Source organism: Rhipicephalus microplus, unplaced genomic scaffold (genome assembly GCF_043290135.1).
Source record: "Rhipicephalus microplus isolate Deutch F79 unplaced genomic scaffold, USDA_Rmic scaffold_28, whole genome shotgun sequence".
Lineage (NCBI taxonomy): Eukaryota > Metazoa > Arthropoda > Arachnida > Ixodida > Ixodidae > Rhipicephalus > Rhipicephalus microplus.
In genome coordinates, this window is record NW_027464601.1 from 1,599,720 (window position 1) to 1,612,820 (window position 13,101).

At 43.2% G+C, this 13,101-nt stretch overlaps 1 protein-coding gene across 4 annotated transcripts in view; it reads left to right on the top strand.

Moving 5' to 3' along the window:
• Positions 1 to 2,703: 2,703 nt before the first annotated feature.
• LOC119165133 (sodium-coupled monocarboxylate transporter 2) overlaps positions 2,704 to 13,101 on the top strand; it is a 108,056-nt gene continuing 97,658 nt past the window's right edge. For all 4 annotated transcript variants that reach the window (XM_075884333.1, XM_075884332.1, XM_075884335.1 and 1 more), the window contains exons 1-4: positions 2,704 to 3,269; positions 3,874 to 4,227; positions 6,879 to 6,944; positions 11,003 to 11,054. In XM_075884333.1, coding sequence (XP_075740448.1) covers positions 3,895 to 4,227; positions 6,879 to 6,944; positions 11,003 to 11,054 — 451 coding nt within the window. In that variant the 5' untranslated portion in view covers positions 2,704 to 3,269; positions 3,874 to 3,894. The remainder of the gene's footprint in view (positions 3,270 to 3,873; positions 4,228 to 6,878; positions 6,945 to 11,002; positions 11,055 to 13,101) is intronic.

Sequence of the window (13,101 nt, forward strand, 5' to 3'; positions counted from 1 at the left end):
AAAAAGTTTAAATAATCTCTCAGTTTTCATACCAAACCAGACAACTTCTGTCGAATGTTTACATTCAACCTATAGAACTCGAATGGAGTTGCATGTTATTTGTCAAGTGTTAGGGAAAATAAAACGCCAAGAAAAGTTCTGTGGCAGAATGCGATGGCCTAAATTAGTAGTAACTGGCGTCATTTTTTTCAGTAGAGGTGGATACGTAAATATGACAGCTGAGCGCTATAGCCTTGCTAAGCGGACATTATGATTTTACTTTCGCTTCACTTGACGTCTTCGGGTCACAAAGATACTGTGCTATCCGGACCTAAATAAAAACAGGGCGCCTTTTTTTCAAACATCCAACAGTGCGACAGCTGCGTTTTGTTTGCCACTAGATGCGCTCGCGAGCATAATTATTGCTCTTACTACTGAACAAATGTAATCTGCGAACAAAAATCACAAACTTTAAATATTTTTTCGCAAAACTTGCAGCTAAATTGATTATAAAAACACAATCGTCACATTGGCTACTGAGCATCAATAACATCTAAAAAAATTAGGCAGAAAGACTGAATCGGCTGTCAATAAGGTCTAGAGAAACTTAGGCAGAATGCCTGAATCGGCTGAGTAAGCGTTCATGACTTGAGCGTTATAAAAACCGTTTCGTATGCTAAGATCACACATGCCATTACCTTAGATAGCATGAATGCACTAGACACCTCCGGCATTCCTGCTTGTGGTAGTTCTTGAGGTTTTCACAAAATCTAACATGTGAGTCATGACTCACACACGCAATAGAGCGCTGAAAAATTCAATTCGCTTGCAAAATCGCACCGGTATAACCAGTGTTTGCCACCGCAATGGTAATTGACAGTCTTACTTGCGGTATACGTCACCACAAAAGTTCAGTAATTGGAGTGTCATCTTCATTGACATTCATCAGAATCATCACTTGCGAGCTACGGCACCGCGTCACTCGCTCCTGCTGACAGTTCGAGGCGCGTGCTAGTGAGAACGAACCGCGCCTGGTGATTGGAACGTTGGCAGCGGCTGGCGCTCCACTTTGTAGAGCAAAATAAAAGAGCGAGATCCTTGACGTTGCTCTACCACTCGCTATACACTCTTCGAAAAAATTCGATATTAGGCAATGCATGACCATAAACAGCACATATGCATGTCCATGCGTTCCACGTGCAATGGCTACAAGGGTTCAGAGGCAGTTTCTTTAGAGACATGGGATAAGACACGGCTGCATGACGTCCATTTTCTACTCGTAGGTTGGTCACAAGAGGCGAACAAAGACGTGTGTCGACAACTTCGCAATGCAATGCAGAACAAAACCTACACACAAAGAACAAGATGTCTCGTCGAGTGCGGTCACGCCCCAACACCTTATATCGTTGGGGCGATTGCTTGGCTACAAATAGGAAGCAAATAAAGTCGAAACAGAAACGCTAAAAGGCTGAACCAGTGTGCCGAAAAGAATAGAATTGTTCATGAGATTCTTAAATTCATGCATCACAGTCATGATGATAGTAATAGATACTTCAACATTATGAGTTAGAGATGGTTGCTACTGCGCCATCTCGGAAAGGCGCATTCCTTCTATCGCATGACTCTGTTTTCACCTAACAATATAATCAAGGCTTTGAGAGCAAAGGGCCATCCAGCGGCTTGAGGAGGCATTGGCGAAGCAGCGGAGAAAAGGAGCAGACGACCCGTCTAACGGGCGCGGAGGCACCCGAGTAACTCTCACCTAGTCGGAGCACAACATCCTCGAGGTCTAGGCTCTGAGATTATCGGACTCTAATAGCCGTAATTTTAAGATAGGGAACATCCGTGCCCTGCGAGGCCGGGGACTTCCTACACTCTCGATGTATAAACAAATGTTATTTCTCTCTCTCTTGAGAGCAATGCTTAGATTATACTAGCTCTGGTTGCTTTGTTCTTCTCCCGCAACATCTTCTCTGCGTAGTAAGTGCTTCTTAGTAGGATACAGGCGCGAAAGGCCTTTACAAAATGCTAAACTTTAAACTTAATTATTTGAGGTATTGCCAGCTGTTACCCCATGACTCCGAAAAGGAGAAGTAACTTGCTGCACTCGTATTCTGTCTTCCCGCAACACCAAAGGGAGAACTAGTGCGTTAAACGTGCTCTGGATCATGGCTGAAGCAAGTAAAGGTTTTCTGAGAAGGTAGCGGGAAGCGAGTTTTGATCTTGTCTTGTATGCAGTGAGAATGCTCGTTTTTTCTGTGGTGTTCATTATAACTGGAGAGTTCTTCAAGTCGCCTTTCTTCTATATAACTAAATAGTAGACGTTTGATCAGATCTATTTCCGCAAGAAGCTGAAATAGAACTGCTGAAATGCGCGATGAATCATTGGTGATACAGATGAATGTTTGTTAAATTAACGTTAATATTCTGACCACTGTGCTTTCCCCAGTAATGGCTCATTTTTTTAGTCTGTTTTTTTCTTCATCGAGTGCAGGTGCACGTTGTTTCCTGCAAATGCATATAAACAGCTAGTATAACTCACTGCTCAGCAGATATGTCATCTGACATGTGCACTCAACAACATTGCAAAAAGAACATACTCAGCAGATTCCCATCTGTACCGTCGTTTCCGGTCTCCTCACTTGGGTCGTGAAAAGCTATTTTGTTCGGCGAACACCTGTTTTTTGTTCAGTTTCCTTCATGATGTTGTTGCAAACGTGAAATTCATTCCTTGCTGAGCCCACAATGTAACATTGCCAGTTCTGCCTATATGAACATTCTACGGGATTCATACTAGCTTACATGCAAAGAATGTTGTTCACATATTGGGATATTATTCTCACTAGCTTTAGAAACTATTACAATCCTACCACCCAACTCCTTGAGCATGCATTTCCAGCTCTTTGTACTTTTACTTTCCTACGCTGAGTAGTTCTAATTAGAGCAGTAATAAGACCTCGTGACTAAAAAGGACTTTACGTGTCCAATTTTTCTTTAGAACTTTTGATCAATAGCACCATGGAGACATAAGCTACGGCCACCAAACATACAATGCCTTTTAACAGCCTTTGCAATACAGAAAGCCAGTTCGTTTGTACAGGCTACATAGCCAAAGCTGTAAGAGCCGCGATAGCTGACTAAAGAGAAAAACGACACAGCTGCTAGCGTGACCGACTGCGACAGAAGAAACAAGGATGATTACCTCTCAGTGTGGATGAAAAGCCCAGACACGTTGTTCTCCCCTGTGTTCACTTCGATCGGAATTTAATCACCGCATGTGTCGGCAAAAGGTGAGTGCGCAATTTGATATTTCTAATCACTACTACTTCACTTGTGTTGATTGGAGGACCACGCTTGCCATTCATTTTATTCTACGAGATGAGCGTGATTTTATGCCTGAATTTTTCACAATAACGTAGCTCTATATATTCCATAACAACAACTGTGAACCGTATAAACCAGATTCAAAAGGTTGCTTACCCGAAATGTTATAAAAATTTAGGTAATAAAAGGCGACTTTTTTCCTCGCCTTTTAATTGACAAGAGAGGTTTTTTGGAAAGTAAATGAGAACTGTCCTTTAGTATGAGTCGTATTTACGGCTAGTACATGATCATTGTAAGCATAGTAATAGCATTAGTTCAGTGTAGTGGTGGTTGGACGCATGAAATTGAAAACATCTTGAAAATAGGGTGTCGTTTGAGCTAACAGTTGCATAAGTAGGCCAGTCGACAAGCTTCATTGTCGAAAGGTTAACTCTACTAACGCTAATTGTTCATTACCTTTTCAACCTGTATCCTAGCAGTAGAAATAATGTTAGACACAAATTTCACTGTTTAGTAAGACGTTGGCTATGATGGAAGGTCTTGAACAGCTACCGTTTTTCTCCACACCAGAGATAACAGCCAAGGACCACTATGGTGCACCCAATAGAATACATGATCTTCACCATCATAGTGGGAGGCAACATCCTTCTGGGCCTGTACTTCTCCTTCCGTAAGCGAGCTGGCCTTCAGGATGACACAGACGAAGTGTTTCTCGGGAACCGAACGCTGGCCATGTTTCCCTTAGCCGTTTCAGTGCTGGCATCGATGATGTCGGCTCTCGGCATTGTGGGATTCACGGCTCATTACTACGCGTATGGTATACATATGATGTGGGGTATGCTGCCCATGCTGGTTACTATGCCTTTCATAACAATCATCATAGTGCCGGTGTTTTACAGGCTGAAGATCACATCTGTCTTTGAGGTAAGCGTGCTCTCCTTCTCCGTGTGGTTCGCCTTTTTGTTCACACTGCGTAATAACGACTTTTTCTTCTTCACGTACTACTTCACCCAATGAGCATCGCAAAGTTTTTTGTTGAATTCATTGGGGTACTGGAAGAAATTCAAACGCAATTATTGCGAATAATCGTGGCAAACCACTTGTACCGCCCTAATCATGTCTCATAAGCTCTCTCTGTACAAGATGACACATTACTTTACACAAGCTTCATTGCAGTATTTCGCAGTTTTCACATAGTGAATTTCTCACTAAACATGTTTTTATGTGCCTCAGCTGACACGAAGGATTAGAAAGCTGGCCTTATTGCCGCGACGTTTGGTACGTTCTAGACTAAGAGTCAAAGCTCACCTCAGCTAGCAGGCCTTTGTCGTGAAGTGTAGACGCTTGAGCGCCAGGACAGTAAAGAAGTTTGAAGCAGGTGTGGAGGGTGGTGGTGGAGGTAGGCGTTGAATAAAACACCACCCAACGCTTTCACTTCAAAGAACACATTTCCCTTATCTAATGCAGGGATTATTTCTGAAGGGGTTCTGGCACTAAGATTTGGCAAGCATATAGACACTTATATTCAGAATGAATTGAATGTCGACGCCGAAGTTGTAATTTGTAGACTTTGTTCCATACATGTTTGAATTTATGGGGACCACATGGGGAGCCTCACAGAAACACAAAAAATGCTTGAGACCTGTCCCATCTGTGACGATTGGTTGATATATGTGATTCAATATGCCAAAACAATCATATGAATATAAGAGACATGTGGTGGAGGGTTACGGAAATTTTGACCACCTGAGGTTGTTTAATGTGTACCCAAACCTGAGAACATAGGCATACTGCATTTTAGCCTTCATCAAAAATGCAGCCGCCACAGCCGGGATTCGACAGCGTGACCTGCGGGTGAACAGCCGAGTACCTTAGCCACTAGATCATTGCGGCAGGGCCTGTGCCTTCTCTGTAGGTTGCTCGAACCGATTATTATTATTCGCAATAAGCAAGTAAATAACACGAGTACCGTTTGACAAATTCACAAACATTTTATTCCTTGTGAAACAGTGGGTCGTGTAACAGCGAACAGCGTTCTAGACCATCCATTGACATCTTCTTCGGAGCTACGATTTTTCAGCTTAAAAAGTCAACGATTCTCATAATCAGCCATTCGCGCCAAAAAACTAATCCAATAAAGATGTCAATACATGGCTAATTCTTTACCTGCCAAGTCTGCATATCTACTCCGTCGGTGTCAATATACCTAAGTAAAATGAGACTAGCGTTTCCGCGCGATGTGTGTTCTACAATGGTGCTGTTTATAAAGCATAGATCTATGTACTAGAAACCAATTTCGCGACTAAAGCTTAAGGTAAGCTTAAGCACCTTTTGATGTATCAGTACCACTGTATACAGATATCAAATGTTGTGTTGTGTGATAGCTATCACGTTAACTCTGCTTTCAACATCTTTACTAGTTAAAGTAAATAAAACAATGCATCACAAAATTTATAAAGTAACTCCACATACGAAATATCCAAGCATAACCAGGCCAATATTCAGTGCTAAGCCCGGCATCTAGATCTTTCAGTGTAAAAACGATGCATTCATATTTACAGAAATACCTCCTATGAAAGCACATATATTTTGTTAATCAATATTATTCGTTAGCTTTGAAAAAAAATATGGTAATATTTGACCTTGAACGGCAAAGTGAGAATTAAACGTTCAGTAAGTACAAAGGCACCGCTTTCATTTCTGCCATCTGATAATATTAAAAACAATCCTGACCACGTTTGAAATAAGATTGTGGAAAATGATGAGGCATTCGACTGCTGGGAAGGAAATGATGATAGCTTTAGTCTTATTTGAGGCGAATACATTTGGGCCCGCATGACTAGCTTAGTTCCACCGACAGACTAACAACACAATACACGTCATCGCTGTTGAAAAGTTCAAATAAAAATTGCACCCAGAGCACGCCATCACATCTTTATAACGCGCACTCAAATCACAATCACTAGTTTCAGGTGAGTAAATATGGTTCTGTACGCTAGCCTAGAGATGGTATGACATCGTCAACTTTATTTAGCTTTTGAAGATTGACTGCAATGTTGATGCAGATGACTCCCACATTGCGAAAGTGAAGTATAACATGACCGCCCTATAGTAGGTCATCTGGACTGCCTGTGGTTCATCTGAAAAAGCTGCGTCGCGAACGACTTTTCGCCGCCAGTTTCCTTCGTGTTGTCTCTGAGAGGCATAGAACGCTCCGTAAACATATCATCCTGAAAAATGATAGATTTATGCTTCTCACAATTGATTTCATATTCTCTTTATAGATTCATCTAACACATAAACATCGAATTCGGGTGACTGCTTGTCTCTAACAATCTCAGAGTCATTGCTCAATCTCTGAAAAATTACTTCTAAACCTATAGTAATGCTTCGTGACATTGGGGCTTAGCCGCTTTACTGCAAGATGTAGAATTTAAAAGGTAGATGTTATCCTAAACGCACGTATTCTTTCGTGAAGGATCACTTTCTAGCCAGGGTTTTGCCATTACGCATTCGTATATCAGTCGCGATCATGCTGTGCATTTAATGAATATGAATTATATTTCCTTCTACAGTACCACAGGATGCGGTTCGGCAGTTCCATAGCAGCTGCAACTTGCGCTTTGTACTTCCTTTTCGCAGTAAGCATTTATGGTGTTCATTGTTCGACAACCAAAAAACTATCACTCATTTAGGAGTAATAGTCGTGCACTACCTGCCCACGTTGCGTTATTTTTGTGCTCTCTATCATATATATATATATATATATATATATATATATATATATATATATATATATATATATATATATATATATATATATATATATAATAATAATAATGAGATATAACAGACAGTAATGCCAAGGAATGTACAGGGGAAGTTATTAACAATAATGGAATGTAAATAAGAAGAAAGAAAAGTGAATGAAAAAATTACCAACTGTAAGCAGGAATCGAACCTACGACCTTCGAATTACGCGTTCGATGCTCTCGAACGCGTAATTCGAAGGTCGTAGGTTCGATTCCTGCTTACAGTTGGTAATTTTTTCATTCACTTTTCTTTCTTCTTATTTACATTCCATTAATGTTAATAACTTCCCCTGTACATTCCTTGGCATTACTGTCTGTTATATCTCATTATTATTGTGTTAAAAACACGGAAAAACGAGCCCTTAGGTATACACTTCTTTCCCTTATTTTATATATATATATATATATATATATATATATATATATATGTGTACATATATATATATATATATATATATATATATATATATATATATATATATATATATATATATATATATATATATATATACTCATAGATACATAGAATAGAGAGTCGGGTTCTTCTAAATGCATTATGTGTCTTTTGGTGTGGGGTGGTGGGTGTAATTAAAGCATCCAGCTGACACACACATGCACCCCCCACCACACACACACACACACACACACACACATATATATATATATATATATATATATATATATATATATATATATATATATATATATATATATATATATATATATATATTGGATCTAACAGACAGTAATGCCAAGGAATGTACAGGGAAAATATTAGAACCAATGGAATGTAAATAAGAAGAAAGAAAAGTAGGTGAAAAAATAACCAGCCCTGAGCAGGCTCACGGCTGGTTATTTTTTCACCCACTTTTCTTTGTTCCTATTTACATTCCATTGGTTCTAATAACTTCCCCTATACATTCCTTGGCATTACTGTCTGTTAGATCTCAATAATATTGTGTCAAAACACGGAAAAACGAGCCCTTAGGTATACACTTCTTTCCCATATTCATTAACGAGGGTCTCGTACTGGCAGATTTGGTGTCATTAGGTTGTATACAAGGGACTATTAATCAGCTGTCCGCTCGAAACAAGTTCACGTTCTACGTGACGCCACACATGCGCATAAAAGAGTGTTTCACTGGTCGCTTGGCCTATAGATGGCGCTGACTGACACTCCTACTTCTAAATTCACATATAAACCCAAAAAGTGGATGGAGGGAAGGCCGCTGTGATAGCTCAGTGGTTAGAGCATCGAACGCGTTATTCGAAGTCGTAGGTTCGATTTGTGCTCACGGTTGGTTAGTTTTTCACCCACTTTTCTTTCCTTTTTTTTATGTTCCATTGGTTCTAAAAACTTCCCCTATGCACTTCTTGGCATTACTGTCAGTTAGATCTCATTATTATTGTGTCAAAACGCGAAAAAACGACCCCTTAGGTATACACTTCTTTCCCTCATATATATATATATATATATATATATATATATATATATATATATATATATATGACGCTATGATGAATGGTTGACGTGGCCTGGCTCATACCCAATGTTTATTCTGTTCTGCACTTCCTCCTCCTCAGCTTCTACCAACCATCACTTCATACGTCACACGATTCCCCCTCCCCCCGAAAGAATGCGCGAGCTACAATCTAGAAAGCATGAACAAATGGAGTCTTATAATAAAAAATAATGCCAGAAAATGCAGTAGTTGCATGCCACACGGCGGTTCCAAGCACTTGCACAAAATGTTCACAGGAAAGGCAGTCCGGTGATATCTAGGAGACCTCAGGTGGGCGAGGTTGGCTGTTGCGCTCTGGACAACATAAGCATGCTTTGAGAGTGAAATCAGATGGAAACACAGCCGGTATTCTTGCAATGAATGAACGTGGTGTGATGGCCTTGAAGCATTGGCTGGATGATTTGCGCATGTGTCGTGCTATTTGTCTTGATTGGAACCCATGCGTCGCCACCCGTTTGCGTGCTTGTTGACCGAGGCTGGTGCGGTGATTTCTGCGTCCTTGCGGAATACAGGGTATGGTTTGGCGCTTTTCTCGACGTTGTATGTCGTGTTGCCTGAGTCTTGATCTCGACTGGAGAAAGCTTACTCGACGTCCCTTGGGAAAATATTCTGGATTCGATGCTTTCTTTGTTTCGAGCGAGAAATCTTGAATATGTAGCCGGTTTGGTTGACACGTTTGTAAACGGCTTTCCATAAACCGCGTGTGTTCTTCCGAAGATGATTCCATTCGTTGTCGTCCTTGTTCGTATAGTCCTTGGAATCTCTGTTGTTCTTGGACTTGCTGGCATTGATGATGTTGCTGCGAAAAGACCTGAGGTGGCAGCCCTTTTTCACCATGACACTGACTTTCTGGGCAATTGAATGTGGTGTCGAGTGGGCAGGTCTCTAGGCTGTTGTGCTGCATTTCGGGTAATGAATGTAATGCTTCAGAGTTGATAGATACATCATCAGGGGCTTCTTCTTCGCGGTTCGCTGCGAGTGGTTCTTGCTCCTGAATCTGGATGGTAGGTGCAGGGCTTGGCTGAGTGTTCTCCGAGCTCCGCAGCTCTATCCCGACCATTGTGAGCGCGCTAGATGTGAGGTGGGCGTTGTGAGCGACGAAAGAGCCAAGTGGCGGAAAACCAGGAGGTAGCCCAATTGTGCTAGATGGAAAATAAGCTGATCCAATGTGTGAAGACTGATTTTCACTCTTTGAGTCGTCGTGGCGTTGTTCGGCATTTTCCTCATGTGTCAGCTGGTCAACCATGAACAAGGCGTCCTTATGACACGAATAGTGACCGTTAGGAGCCTTTGAAGAGTTGCGTCGTAGAAAACCAGGTGGTGGACCATGTATACGAAACGAAGCATGAAAGGCATGAGTAGGGTGAGCGACGTCTCGTGTCGTATGTTGGTGCCACGACTTTGGAAATTCCGATTTTCGTGCACAAGGGAGCTGCGCTTGACGATTGGGTTTTTCCCAATATACGTATGGCCTTCTGTGAGTAAATGCATGTGCCACTTCGTCTTGAGCCACTTGTCGATTCGCGCTGGGCTTTCGAATGCTTGAGAACTGCTTAGGGAATTGACGATAGTGTGTGGTTGTCTCTAGATGGTCGGCATTCAGTAGGTCTTGGTCATAGTCGTCAAAACGGGTAATCATCTCCTCTTTGATTTTTCGCCATGACTCGTCGTTCTCGAATATGTGAATTAGGTAAAATTTGAATGCCTCACCGGTGACGTAGTCGCTGAAGTTCGTAACCATCTCCCGTTCCGACCAAGATGCAGCGGTAGCGTGGAGTTCGAACAGGTTGAACCAGTCTTGTACGGGTCCATCGTCCGCTGATCCGGTGTACTTGGGGATGTCGAGGTCAGCCGATGGTTCTGTCATGGTGCTGGTCGTTGTCCTCCTAGGCGATGATTCGGTAGTCAATGTACGGTCAGGGCGTCTTCTGGGGAACTGAGTCGATGATGAGTGACTGATGAAGGGGCAGGCAGGTCTCCATCCTGTCGACTAGTGTGACGCTATGATGAATGGTTGACGTGGCCTGGCTCATACCACATGTTTATTCTGTTCTGCACTTCCTCCTCCTCAGCTTCTACCAACCATCACTTCATACGTCACATATATATATATATATATATATATATATATATATATATATATATATATATATATATATATATATCGGTTCTTATAAATGCATCATGCATCTCTTGGTGTGGCGAGGCGGGAGTAATTAGCACATATTCAGTGCATATTTCAGAATAGCTGTTGTCTACTGCAGTCCCACTTTCTCGTGTTTTGCTTATTAAGACCGCTTACGAGGAAGCTAGATGCCAGTTGTGTTATTATGGTATTTAAGAAAATTATTTGTTTTTTTTCAGCAAAGTTTGGGTGCACTGTGCATTTACACGGCGTCCCTGGCTGTATCAACAGGTATTTATAACAATTTAGTATAAAGTTACATCATAGAGAAAAATCAGTAATAAAAATTTTTTAATTCGTACCACGTGATTTAACATAGTTCTGAATGTGCGTGGAGCGGAAATACGAAGCGCATCACGTTTCCTTGGAGCGAAATTGTCTTTCTCTGACCTCGCACTCCCTATGCATCAATAGGAACAAGCGAACTTCACTGATAAGAGAGAGCGGTGAAGGAAAAACAAATAGGTAAAAAATGACGTTATTTTTTGCCTCCCGTCACGGGGGCATGGCTCAGCACCTTTAGAGAAGTTGGAGGGGAAGTGAAGTTCACAGAAAGAAGAGAGAAGAGAAAGAAAAGAACTGAAAGGTAATTACAAGAGAGAGTCTTGTCAGCGCCGTCAGTAGCACGAAGTGAAAGCATTCGTCCATAAGGCGGTGAGGTCCGCAGACGCACAGAACTGGAGTAAGTCTCAGAGGGATTGCGTGTTCAAGCGCGCGTGAAAAACCAAGTCTGCCATCGTTACCCCAGGCAGAACGAGCAGGCGATAGCGGCCCACCAGCACACAACGTTATGTGGCCAGATCCAGGCAGGAGCCAATGCTGGAGCGTGTCATCTTCACCACACCTTCGGCACACAGGTGATTAAAAGTGACCTGCTAAATACATGTGTGCCAAAGGCCAGGCGCTGCCAGTGCACAGGTCAACCAACAATCGCCGCTCCCATCTCTTCAGGCTGGTTTCCAGAAGGGATGGAGGAGGTTTACCCCTTGCTACCCGCGTGTGAGGGTGGGCTATTGGTATGAGCATCCGCAGGCGGTGCCCAAAGTAATGCAACTGGGGCTACCGCCTTGGTGACTGGCGTGACTTACTGGTCTGCCACCTTAGCGGTGGTGCCAGCCTCCTCGTTGCCTGCTATCCCAACATAGAAGGGAAGCCAGTAGAGGGATAGGTGTACACCTCTATGTCCCATGGCAGTCCGTTATGCGCGTGCAGCGTCACTACCGTGACGCCTGCTTCGTCTGGTTGGATGAGCGCTTGTAGGACTAGTACGCAGTCGCACAGAATCAGCAAAGGCAGCTGGTGTGATTTGGCAGCGAGGTAGCCTGCTGCCAAGTGATGGCTGGCCAATTCAGCTGCACTGGAGCTGGCGTGGGAGAGTAGTCGTCATCAGATGGATGTCCTAGTCGATGGTATGACGCAGGTAGCCATGACTGAGCGGGGGCAGTCTAGAGCAGGCCTGTTCGTTAACACCAAGACGCGCGCCAGCCACCTGTCATGGATTTATTGCATTTCATCCTGGTGCAGCTTGCCCGCCCGTAGGCTGCTAATTTGGTGGAAGGGGTAGAAGGAACAGGGAACTTCATGTACCAGCTCTTTATAGATACCGCATATCTGTGCCATGGATGACTCTGGTCGGCTCCGTAGTCTCCAAAAGATGGCAGTGTCCCCGGGGCCCTGGGAAGGCAATTTACATGATGCTGCACTTGTCGCAGCATGAAGTGTGGCAGAGGCCAGGTCTGGGCCTCAGCCAGTGCTGCAACCAAGGGTTACTGGCGGGAAAGTCCCCTGAAGCGCCGAAACGTCATGCGGTATTGCCGTTTTAGCTTCCCTTTGTGGTGAGGTGCTAGTTTAACCAGGGGCAGTGTGTAAGTTCCTGCAACTGTTACAGTCCCCACATAATGCCTAAGGGTCAGCCGGAAGTTCATCCTTGGCTCCTGCTGAGCAACTTGCTGAGAACAGTCTCAAACCTGGTAGCCCTAAAGGCAGTGAGTAAAGGCTGGTATCTAGGTAAAGTGGTGGTAGATCTGTAACCCGAGGTGCGTTACTGCCTTGCTCCACGAAGTCGGCCGGTCACCTAACACAAGCCTTCATAAGACCCTCCGCGCAGTGGCTCTAGGGTGAAGCAGCGGCGTCTCTATCTTAGGGGCGAAACTCACTCCGATTGTCTTCAGGAAAAAGGCACAACATCCAAGCAGCGTCGCAAGGAGCACCTGACGATTGTCAGGTTCTTTCTAGGCCCCTTAACCCACAGTGCCACATCGTCTGCATGCAAGGAGCA